Genomic DNA, 12,475 nt, shown 5'->3' on the forward strand with positions numbered 1-12,475 from the left:
AAAGCCTGTTGAGCTGGAGATGAGCACCTAAGACAGGTGCTTACTTGTCTAAGCTAAAACATATCATGGGTTAGTTTAATTTCATTTGTTTAAAGACATGGACCCTTAACATATTTACACTTCAAAAATTACAAATTTTATTAGCATTTTTCAAATTACCCTGAGCTTATAATTTTTCAGAGGGGAGCTGACTGATGCTAAGATAGAGGTAAAATTTGCTAAAAGTTTTCTTGAGTTCCTTTGTTTGTACTGTATCTTTAAAATTACCCAGGGTTAAGACATGCTACTAAATGGATTCCACTGTGTCCTCTTTACTAACTTATGAGTTCTAGTAAAATATGAGGTAGTTATATTTGCTGAATTGCCTCCCTTTTATCCTAAAATCAACTGCTGTATAATGAACTAGAAGAGCAACAAGAACAATGTTGAAAAAACACTTGTAGAAAAACTGTAAAGTTATTTATTTTCATGACTGCCATAATAACATTTTTTTAGCTTGGCTCTAACTCTACATACTTCTGTCTCTTAATTAAAAAAAAAGAAAAAGATAGATACACTCTTAACTCCTACAGCCTGTGTCAGTAAATTGATATAGTTATACGATAAAAGAAAGCAGTTTGTTGGATTAAATACTACGTGTCCGTAAACTATTAAAAGTAGTACGTAAGAATGATCTTTCCAAGAATTTAAAACATGCTTTTCACACATTAAGTGTGAATTAAGTTAAGATTTCATATTATTCTTTTATGGATTTCAAGATTAAATGCAAAAACATTACAGTTTGGCATATTTGATGTTTCCCAATTGTCTAAGCCTTTGTAAATAGTTCAGTTATTCCCTTTACTAGGCTGAATCAATTCTATGTCTTCATTTCAAATAAAATAAATTCTGTTTGAATAATTTCCAGCATATGACTACAGCTACAGGCAAAATAGTTGACTTTCTCATGACTTGCAAATTGTCTGTGCTTCTTTCTCCGCACTGGCCGATTGCATTAAGTTACTGCTACATCACTAAGGCAACATCAGTAGAATGACCTTTCCTACACAGACTGATTTCTTCTCAACTTTCAATTCCTGCTTGCTAGATGCTGGCAGACATTTCTCCACAGTTTACATCAACCTCAGTGCTTTTGGACTTATTATGGACTGTACTGAGAGTTTGAACAGTATTGCCATCATCATCTTCTTCAAAATATCTGCACAGGTTACAGAATCTGCCTACCCACTTTAGTAATATTTAGTAATATTTAGCCTTAATGAGAGTATTCTGAGAATTATAAGAATTAAACAAATAATCAACGTTAAAAAAATGTATATGCAAAGACCGTGCCTTAAATATCATCAGACTGGCACAAGTTCATGTTGACTTAATTCAATGTTAAAAGGAACACAAATACCACTGTCCTGGTTTCAGCAGGGATAGAGTTAATTTCCTTCCTAGTAGCTGGTACAGCGCTGTGTTTGGGATTTAGGGTGAGAACAATGTTGATAACACACCCATGTTTTAGTTGTTGCTAGGTAGTGCTTACACTAGCCAAGGACTTTTCAGCTCCCCATGCTCTACTGACTGAGAAGGCTGGAGGTGCACAAGAAGCTGGGAGGGGGCACAGCCAGGACAGCTGACCCAGACTGGCCAAAGGGACATTCCATACCATGTGACGTCATGCTCAGTACATAAACTGGGGAAAGCTGGCCGGGGGGGCCGCTGCTTGGGGACTGGCTGGGCATCGGTCGGTGGGTGGTGAGCAACTGTACTCTGCATCACTTGCTTTGTGTATTATTATTATCATATTATTATTATTATCATTTTATTTCAATTATTAAACGGTTTTTATCTCAACCCACAAGTTTTTCTCACTTCTGCTCTTCCAATTCTCTCCCCCATCCCACCGGGTGGGGGGGAGTGAGCGAGCGGCTGTGTGGTGCTCAGTTGCCGACTGAGGTTAAACCACGACAACCACCTATTGAAAATAATGTAAGAGATGAGTTTCAGGTACCATACCTCCTCAAGAAAGTCTGCCAAATGTTCTGGGTTTAGAATAATATTTTCCTATTTCACTTTTTCCTCTCCCTTTCATTCTCACAAGGAGCCCACAAAAATAGCGTATGAAAGCTTAATCCAGCAATACGGTGACGAGCATGCAAACCATTAACTGCCTGAGTAGTTCCTCTGGCATATAGTAACAATGCAGAAGCTTCAGTAAGCATAAGTTTTGAATAGCTGATCAAAGCCTAAAGCTTCCACTGAGTTTCAGAGAGATACTTTTGTCTGGAGCGAACACACCGAATTCAGTATATCCCCATTCTGACAACCCCAGTTTACATTACACGACAAGAGCGCAGACTTATTTCAGTGAAATTAAACTAGTTACAGATATACACACAGAAAAGTATACCCTGTATTAAAAGAGTAACTATAAAAATCCTTCGAACGACATACACTCATATGCTTTAAACCCCAAGGCAATTTCCAACCATTTATTACAATGGTCAGACTGCTTTTATCGCAACAATAAATAAATAAATAAATAAATTTTGATCCAGTTTTATACACAAATGTATAGTGGCAGAAAACCAATGGTCTGACAAAAATAGGTACAATGAATTTGACTTTTTTGACATATAAAACCATGAAAGTTCTACTTCTGTGTCTCCCACTAAAACAGGAAAGCTCTGTTTCTCCACACTGTTTAAGTTAAAATGTCTTCCATTATAATTCCTAGTTTGAATCACTTTCCTGTCAGCTTCCCTGTCTGCCTCAATGCTTTTTGACATACTGCAGCTGTACTTCTTTCTGAAGTACTGTGTGAACTGTTTCCTGGTATTTGATTAACTGCTACTTCTCTTTTACTTGGAAACAAAAAGTAAACATACAACTGCAATTTTGGTTTTGCTGAAAACAGTTTCTTTAGTCTTTAAGGTTTTGGATTACCATGTGCCCGAAGTAGAGCTTCTGCAGTAAAGAGCGGGGCTTGGAGCATGTCAGCAGATTCCACGATCAGCATATCCTTAAGCCTTCGCAGGTCCTGGAGTCTTAGGCCCTCATATGGCTTTGAGAAGAAGACGACAGACAATTTATGTCTAGCAGTATTTTCCAGTTACGTCTCTAGTTCCATATTAAAATGAAAACATTCAAAGCACTTTTACTGATCGTCATCTCAACTGTAAGGTAATATGTGACAAAATTTATTCATTGCGCAGACCAATGACCACGCAAAGTTATATGGAAACGCTGTCATTTTACAGTATTTATAGTATGATCTTTGTACATTCCAAAATCTAAAAGACAGTATCTCTAGAGTTCTCCATTATAGTTGGAGGCCATGTTCAAATGATGAGCTAACATTGACTCTCTCTCAAAAAAAGCTAGATTTTCACAGAATCCCGCTGAATTTTGAAGTGATTAAACCTCAAATATTGTGGCATGGGTATGAGAATGCATGACTAGATTTGAGCTAAGGATTTCAGGGGAGACCAACAGAAAGGACAGGTTAACATACATTGCACATAGATCCTCTGACACTAACTTTATACATTACTTGAGACCTATTAACTTTGAATTGATCTGGAGGAGGATACATTGAGACATTAGATAGTGAGAAGGGATACATTTGTGAACAGAATCAGGAATAGGTCTTCTGAGGCAGTATCAACCCTCACAGAAATGGAGAAGTCAGTCATGAATAGGATAGAAGAGACGTGCAGTTAGAGGTTCACAGAAACACAGAATGGTTGAGGTTGGAAGGGACCTGCGGATGTCATTTGGTCCAACCCTCCTGCTCAAGCAGGGTCACCTAGAGCCAGCTGCCCAGGACCGTGTCTGGATGGCTTTTGAGTATCTCCAAGGTTGAGGATTCATTGTACATGAAGATGTCAAAACTCTCTTTGAGAACCAGTGGCCAACTCTGATAGTCCTACACAGTCAGAGCAGATCATCCAGCTGCCTTCCTGGTCTGGAGCTCCATCCCCTTATTACAGCGTTAAAAAAAGGTCAAATTAGAAAAACAAAAAGGCAATAATTTCAGGATTCCGAATTAGCTCCAACCAAGATACTGGAGATGCATACACATGTATTGCAGACTCCTTTTTAAAACTAAGAAAGGAAGAACATGACAGCAAATAATATATTTGTTAGTGTTGCACAGGGAAAATGCCCAAAAGGTAGAAAGAGAAAAACAAGTGGGAGGATATGTACAGAGAATAGATACAGAAAAGGTATGTAAAAAAAATTATTCTTACATGCACTGGTTTTATTTATATAAAGGATAGCTAACAGAAGTTTTAAAGCATTTGACATAAAACTGGTATGTGCTCAGGACTAATTAGGAACCTGGCCACCAAACGGCAATTGTCTTCACCAATCTGGAGAAGAAAGGACACAGAGCAGCAGCGGTAACATATAACCACAGTTAAGACCACACATCATTATTATTTACTATCTATATTTTGATTTTATGTAGAGCGTGGTCCAGGACCCTCCAGTGCTAGCTAATATGTGCACACATGCATGCATACATACATAGACATGAAGCAAAAGACTAGTTCTGTCTTCAGAAGTTTACAATCTAAGTAAAAGTCTACTGTGCGCATAACCCTTTGAGGATAACAAGCAGCAAGGTATAAGAGATGGGGAGAAATGGATACCTGGGCTTCTAAATAATTTTCTTCTTTTGAGACACCTACTCTAAAAACATAACATGCTTCCTACATTCTAGATACCACAATAAACTCCATAAAATGCATCTAAAACCATAACTGACTCCCACGAGAGCCTCTTCTGTAAGCTAGTCAGTAATCTAAACAGGAACTTCTTGGTATTAGAAACTTTGTGATTGGCAAGAGTAATGGTGCCATGACTCTGCACTGGGTCTTTGTCCTTTTTGAAAAAGCAAGAAAAGCAGAAGAGAAATGGACTGTGAGTGTCCTGACCTTTATCTTGATTGCCCAAGTTCAGGGAGTTTCTGTACGTCCTTCCATTGCTGATCATTCATGACTCAGTAAAGGACAATCTGAACGTTAATGGCTTGCACTGAAATAAATCTGGGCCACTTGATTCATAGCATGCTGGAATTTGACTGACCTACTTAATTTCTTACAAAAGAGATCATTTATAAAAACATGTCAGAGAGACAGGGATACAAACAGCTGGGTGCCTGATTGATTATAATTGCACGAATATTCTGAAAAAAAATGGAAGCAAAGAGTAAATCGTCTTGACTGAATCTGAACTGCATTTTGAATTGCAATTGTAAAACAAGTAGCTTTGTCAGCACACTAGTATTCAATTCTTGAAGACCACATATATCATAAAAAGAAATGTCTTTTCTGTTAAACCTGCAACATACATGCATATATTAGGACCTAGTATTTTATCCTGAACTGCAGATACGCTCAAAATTATATTTAACCGATTGGTTCTAGGTCAAACACTGGCAGTTATCTCCCTTGAGTAACAGACTATTATATTATCTCAGCTGGAGCATTCCACACAACCCAGCAGGGATTTTTGGATCCTGCGGTTTTTAAGAATCCTAATTTTATCTTTTTAAGTAATGAGGGAAATATTTCTTAAGAATGTGTTTGAAACTTTAGACATTTGTTTCATAAAATATGAGCCCACAGAAGAAGCTGAAAGAAAGGAAATTTTAGGCTGTCACTATTAAGTAGCTTAATCTGGAAATTCCAGTGAAGGCTTTATACAATGAGAACCCTTAAAAATGTTCATGTGTACCAGACATAGTCTTGTAGAGACTTGCGAAGACAGTTTTTAGTTATAAGGATGTATATCCTTTATGTAATATCATAGAGGTTTGTTTTTAACTACTTCAAACATTGATGACTTATCTCTGCACTGCCATATACTGTAAAGGATTTTGATTACAGCTCATGATGCTCTGAGACCTCCTTTGATATTCATTTATGGAGGAACTCTTTATTGATATCTGCTGTGAAAAAGGCATTGTTCAATATCAGCATCATTTAACTATATAATGATTTTGGAATACACTATTTCAGTTACTACTTTAATTCCATTGGCGGCTTCTCACTACAGATTTCAAGACTTTTGTATTCTCACGAGCCCTTCTTTTTAACTATTTTCTTCTCATTTTTTTACCACTAATATTTAGATATTTTAAATTACATAATTGTTTTTCTCCTGAAAGTTCTTTTAATATGTAAGCTGATTATTTTAACAGTTCATTTCAAACTATTATTATTTTCTTCACTTTTAAAGTACCATTAAAATAGACAAAGGCAAAGTAACTCTTTGCTACAGTGACGACTGTATAATTAAATGGTGCCAAATATACTTCATGTAAATATCCTCCTTTATGGGTGGATGGAGTTCTATAGTTAAAGGAGTCATATATTTAAAAAATTATCTATACTCCACTTAACTCATTCAAGTATATGCACTATATGTATATAAATGTGTATATATCTTAACTACCTGTAGTCCCCTTCTCTCTTTCACTTAATAAACCATTCTCTATCTGTAGAGATAAAGTACATTTTAATCATTTTAGATAATTCGTTGTATTTATGATATTTGCATTATACATATATTTATGACATCAATTCTGGAACTGAAGAAAACCATCCAATTACTATACACTCAATAAATCTGTGATACACTCACTAGCAGTGTATTTCTACAGTATTTGGTGGCACATATAAATGAACTAAAATTATATACTTTGCTATTGCACAAAGTATTTCCATGAGTCTGAGAGCCAAGACTGTTCTGGATGATCTGCTGTGAAGTACTGCTCATTCCCAGGTGTTTCTTATGTAAGTTTAAAACATTGCATGATGTGATTGAAATGAAGGTGCCTGTTATCTTCCAGGGATACATCACCAAAAGAAATATGCTAGAATAAACAGCAAATTAAAAGACTGTGCAAATAAAACAACCAATATCTATAAAAGCAGTTTAAAAAAAAATCAGTTACAGATATTATTTAGTGTAACTTCAATTAGATTTAAAAGATGAATATAAACTTAGATTTTATATGAGAGAGGTTTTTTTGGAGATTGCTCATCAACGAAGTAAGAGAAAAGAATCAAGACAAAGAATGTCATCTGAAATACTCTCCTGGCTTGTCTTCTAATACCCTTTCCACTGCCCACACATCACAGATGGATCTTCTTTTGCTACAACTAACTACAGTGTTAAGAGAGTCATACCTTATACTCCATTCTTAAAATATTTAGCATTTCCATTTTACATAGGGAAATACAGATTATGTGTGTGTTGGTACATTGTTTTCCTTCCAGACTGCATTTTGTGGAAACACACTTAAGAATCATGTTTGTGTTTCAAAACTATTAGGGCCTGTTTGCTACCCATCTTTAACTGCAGTCTCTAATTTGATCACTAAAAATGTTTGAGGTGTACTAAAAACAAAGTAAAATAGAAATGTTGCTTTAAAAATATGCTTCAGGGAGCACTGTAGTAAAATGAGATTTTAAAAGACTGGGTAGCTGCATGACAGAAATGGATTTTATTCAGAAACCCTTGTGGAAGGAGTAAACTGAACTGCTGGAAGATGGACAGCTCTTTGCTGTCGGGCTCTCAAACTTGAAATGTGGGTCTACTCAGCAACCTGTATTTCTTAATGGCTTGAAAGCCTCTGTAATCAAAGAAAGGTAAGTGCAAGTTATTTTTTCCACTATTACAAGTGTTTCAATTCTAAACATGAACACTCACATAATTCCTTGGTAATATTTCAATGTGAAGAACAACATGAACTGGTTCTCAACATTGGAAACAAAGCTTTGTTAGTACTCTGCATACACACACTTAATTCAATGACACTGCACAGAGCACTACAAAAATCTTTTGCTTTGTATGAAAAAGCGGATTATTTTCTGCTGTAAACATGGCAGGTCTGGAAGGGGAGGTATTGGGTACTATCATTCTAGATACTACTGTGCATATCATAAACACCGGAGTTAAGCCTGTTTGGCTGTTTTGCCTGGGAAGAAATCCTGTTCATGGTTTTAAAATGTTTTATCTTTTCCTCTAACCTTCATTCAAGAGATGAAATGACTTTGAAAATGCATTTCTTGGTGTTCCAAAGTTTTTTAATTCTTTATGAACTAATTTTTTGTTTTGGAAGGATGTTAAGGGGCATCACCAAACAATTACAATCTAAATACTATGCTAAACAAGCATTTTGCACACTCGCTTCCCTCAGTGTTTAATATTTTTTAAAAATGAAATTGAGAGAAAAAAAGTAGAGAACCATCTTTGAGGGGCAATTTTGCTGAAGGATATTTGTTCTGGGGAAGGCTTTTGGATCAATTCTCATGCCCCGTTGAGGTAACAGCTGGAGGCATCACCATGCCTGCAGCTTTCTCTGCCGATCCCAGACATTTGTCCACAGACCTGGAGGATGAGGACATGTAGTCATCTGGATTGCAGTCCAGTGCTAGTCTTTCTAAGGCTGGTTTTTTTCAACTAGTTTTGGCCACTCTGAGGGCTAAGATTGAAAAATGAACTTCCCCTGGCTACACGCTCTGGGCATCTCTCTTGCGCTAGCACTTGTGCTGTTACAATTACACAAGAAGTTAGAGAACTTATCCCACTGAAAAGTCACAAAGAAAGGGGAAAAAAAACCCAGAAGGGAGCACATGAAGGCAGAATTGCTCTACGTGAAGCCCCAAGACCATCAATCGGTGTACCAAATTCCAGGGTGACATTTTTCAGCTTGTGAACCTTTAGAATATGTGGGAAAGCTGTTCTGGTATGTCAGATGGACCTAGGTCTGCAGGCCTGCCTGCATTTCAGTTCTCACACTCAACAACTGCTAAAAACAAGTCAAATGAGGAACAGAACTGTATCTTTTAACAGTCTCAGTGAAGTGACCCCGAATTAACAGAATGTGCTGGTTTCGGCTGGGATAGAATTAATTTTCTTCATAGTAGCTGGTATAGGGCTATGTTTTGGATTTGTGATGAAAACAGTGTTGATAACACAGGGATGTTTTCGTTACTGCTGAGCAGGGCTGACACAGAGTCAAGGCCTTTTCTGCCCCTCACACCACCCCACCAGCGAGCAGGCTGGGGGTGCACAAGAAGTTGGGAGGGGACACAGCTGGGACAGCTGACCCCAACTGACCAAAGGGATATTCCATACCATGTGACGTCATGCTCAGCATATAAAGCTGGGGGAAGAAGAAGGAAGGGGGCACGTTCGGAGTGACGGCGACTGTCTTCCCAAGTAACCATTACACGTGATGGAGCCCTGCTTTCCTGGAGATGGCTGAACACCTGCCTGCCAGTGGGAAGGAGTGAATGAATTCCTTGTTTTGCTTTGCTTACATGCACAGCTTTCACTTTACCTATTAAACTGTCTTTATCTCAACGCACAAGTTTTCTCACTTTTACTCTTCCGATTCTCTCCCCCATCCCACCGGGGGGGGGAGTGAGCGAATGGCTGTGTGGTGCTTAGTTGCTGGCTGAGATTAAACCACAACACGTAATTACCTTTTACTCAAGTCCCTTGTAACTATCAAGTCTTTAAGCTGATTTTGCTCTGAGCATCTACGTTAAACAGTCACGAGACATTATTTTCTCTTGCTGAAAAGCCTGTTCAAGTGGTTCTTGATTTGCCCCACCCAGATTTGTAAGTTCACTGTTCTTTTAGCTGTGCTGGTGCATATGCCAGCAAAACCATGGTATAAATATCATGATAAAAATTGGTCAGGTTAAATAAAACAATTACATATTACCACTCTTTAAGCCTTTTTCTTCTTTTAAGCCAAATCATTGCTATGATTCAGTCGACAGCATAACCATCCAAATAGTTCTACTTGTACAACCAAAGGAGTGGTAAACTGCAATCATGGCAGGACGCTGCAGCAGTCCTTTAACGTGGTTTTGCCAACAGAGGAAATATAATTTCAAACTATACTCTTTCAACAATTTGGGTGTCTCTATATGGGAATATTCAGAGAAACTAAAATGAGTTAATTACATTTGTTATTTTAATGTACAATTCAAGTATATTAACCTTATCTCAAAACCTCTCATCTAGGAATAAACAATCTAATTAAGCTTGTTTATGTTTTAATTTATTCAAGAAAATTAGTCAGAAATGAATTGAACAGTACAGAGACTTTCTTACTTTCAAATAAAAGTGACCATGTGTGGCATTTTTCAAATAAAAATGACCATGCGTGGCATTTTTCAGGGAAACAGTTGATGTGATCTAAGCCTACTCATACCTAAATCTGAATGAATTTTCTTTTAGGTCTCATTAGGTCATAAGTGGGCTAAGCTAGTAAAAGGCAAGGCCATGCTACTTTTGAAGGGAATAGCCATACGGAAATCTATTGTCCTTTAATTAACACAGAATTACTTCATAATGTTTACTGAATCATATAATTTATCTATGTATTCTTATTTAGCATTTTAGTTAATTAAAATCTGATCATGGATTGGGGAGGAAACTTTTGCTCAGAATCCTTTTGGTCAAATTGTCCTTATTAATCACAGTCTTCTGTAAGGCATACCAGAATTCAAGCAAATTTGTGTCAGTGAATTGTCTCTCTCTTGCAAAAATTGACTTCAAAATAACAACACCTGTTATTATCTGTTTTTCATACAACTTCTGGTATGCAGTAGCTTCAGGCATCATGTTATAAAACAAGAAAGTAAATGCACTGTTTTGAAATCCTGCACTACTCAGCTGGTTTTTGGTGACATTCAACCCAGTCTCAGCCGAGGAAGATCCACCAGAACATTTTCCCTATTCTATCCCACAGATTTTCTCCTTTTCAGAATTTCTCCTGCCCTCATTTTTAGACACAAAGGCATCATAAGAAAAAAAATCTGTAAAAAACGTTTTAGAGCAAGTTTCCCAGCTTACTGGCCTCACTGTATTTCCTCCAGCCTCACAGCCTGCAACACTTTCAACACAGTCCACACAATTAAGTATATGGAATAAAACTTCTCTTTAGTTTTGACAATGTATTTGTTATGTTCTCTGAGCTTAACTTGAAAGCTATAGAGCTGTGTTAAAATCAAATGGTTTACAAATACACAGTACAAAGTACAGTACCTATTGAAATACTTTGCAGAATTTTGTCACAATGTAACTGCTACAAATATAAATGTGTAAAATACCCCAAATTTAAAGTATTCTCTGACCTCTTTTTTGTCTAAAGCAGCATATTCAGCTTCAATGCTTTCAGCTTCAGGATCACGTGAAAATACCATTCGAGATTCCAGGTTAAGAGCCAGCTCTTTGTGGTGTTGTTTCTCTGCACAGTCACATGGGGTATCTTTATTTTCATTTTCTGCAAACAAATCTCCACCATGTTTTACTAGAAGCTGAAAAGTAAAATGGCAAAGTAAACAGTTATTAATTACCAACTCTAATAATACCCTGACGAAAAGGCACGTCAGTTAAGAAGAGAACAAAAAAAATATGAACAAGGAAAACAGAAAGAAGAGACAAATATAATAGCAATGGTCTTTGGGAAACAAAGATCCTCTATTGTTATTAAATAAATTACTGTTTGATTTCATACATAATTATACCTATACCCACCGTAATTCCATGGAACCACAAAATCTCAGAAATATGTTACAAGGCAACGCTACACAATGTCTCTGTTAGGTTTTAAACACTAAAATTCTGCTCTACTGATATGGCCAGTGCTCTGTAGAAAATGAGGGGCCTGAGGTCATCAAGCATGTGGCAAGATGGAGCTAGATACACCTTTAAATATGCTTTATATATGGGTATAACTCCACCATTCTTCCCAGCACTGGTACACTGGTGGTGACAGAAAATGGGAGAATCCTTGGGTAGGAGGGAAGATGGGGTACCAATTCACAGATAGGCAAATAATACTACTGGTAACTCTACCTTATTTTTGAGGACATGAGAAAAGTGAAATGAAATAATTCTAATACGGTCTAGTATTGTGCCATTTCACCAACCTTGTCTCTTGCCAGTAACCACCCAGAAATGCAGTCTCTAGCTAATAAACACTGATTGTGCTGCTCTCATTACCTTGCCAACCTTGCCCCCTGCTATAAACTGATCTGATATGAGCAAGGACAACAAATGCCACAGATTTTAAAGGCCAGCAGTGGACCATTTTGCTGATTTATTATGACATCTTTATAACACGTGCTGAACTTCTAATGATGGAGCACCCAGGACAATCATTCACTACTAAAATGATTCATCTTATTTCTAAATAAAACTAAAATCTACAAACATTATCTTGCCTTCAGACCATGATGGCTGTAACAATACTATCCTGTATTTTTAGCCAGGATATTTCAAAACTCAGCTGCCAATTTTTATACTTCTAAAAAAAATAAAATTTCCCCCAAATGATCTGTTCTCCACATAAACCTTTTAGATCATGATCAGTCACTTCTTACTTTTCTCTTCAGCAGATTTTATTTCTTTCACCTGCCACTGTAAAATACAGAATGTAGTTTACAAA

At 37.0% G+C, this 12,475-nt stretch overlaps 1 protein-coding gene across 2 annotated transcripts in view; it reads right to left on the minus strand.

Annotated features, from left to right (window-relative positions):
• ANKIB1 (ankyrin repeat and IBR domain containing 1) overlaps nt 1-12,475 on the minus strand; it is a 66,413-nt gene that overhangs the window by 29,799 nt on the left and 24,139 nt on the right. For both annotated transcript variants that reach the window (XM_009275669.2, XM_009275668.2), the window contains exons 3-4: nt 11,160-11,342; nt 2,935-3,052 (exon numbers count right to left, since the gene is read on the minus strand). In XM_009275669.2, the coding sequence (XP_009273944.1) occupies nt 2,935-3,052; nt 11,160-11,342 (301 nt within the window). The remainder of the gene's footprint in view (nt 1-2,934; nt 3,053-11,159; nt 11,343-12,475) is intronic.

Source organism: Aptenodytes forsteri, unplaced genomic scaffold, assembly GCF_000699145.1.
Source record: "Aptenodytes forsteri isolate BGI_AS27 unplaced genomic scaffold, ASM69914v1 Scaffold172, whole genome shotgun sequence".
NCBI lineage: Eukaryota > Metazoa > Chordata > Aves > Sphenisciformes > Spheniscidae > Aptenodytes > Aptenodytes forsteri.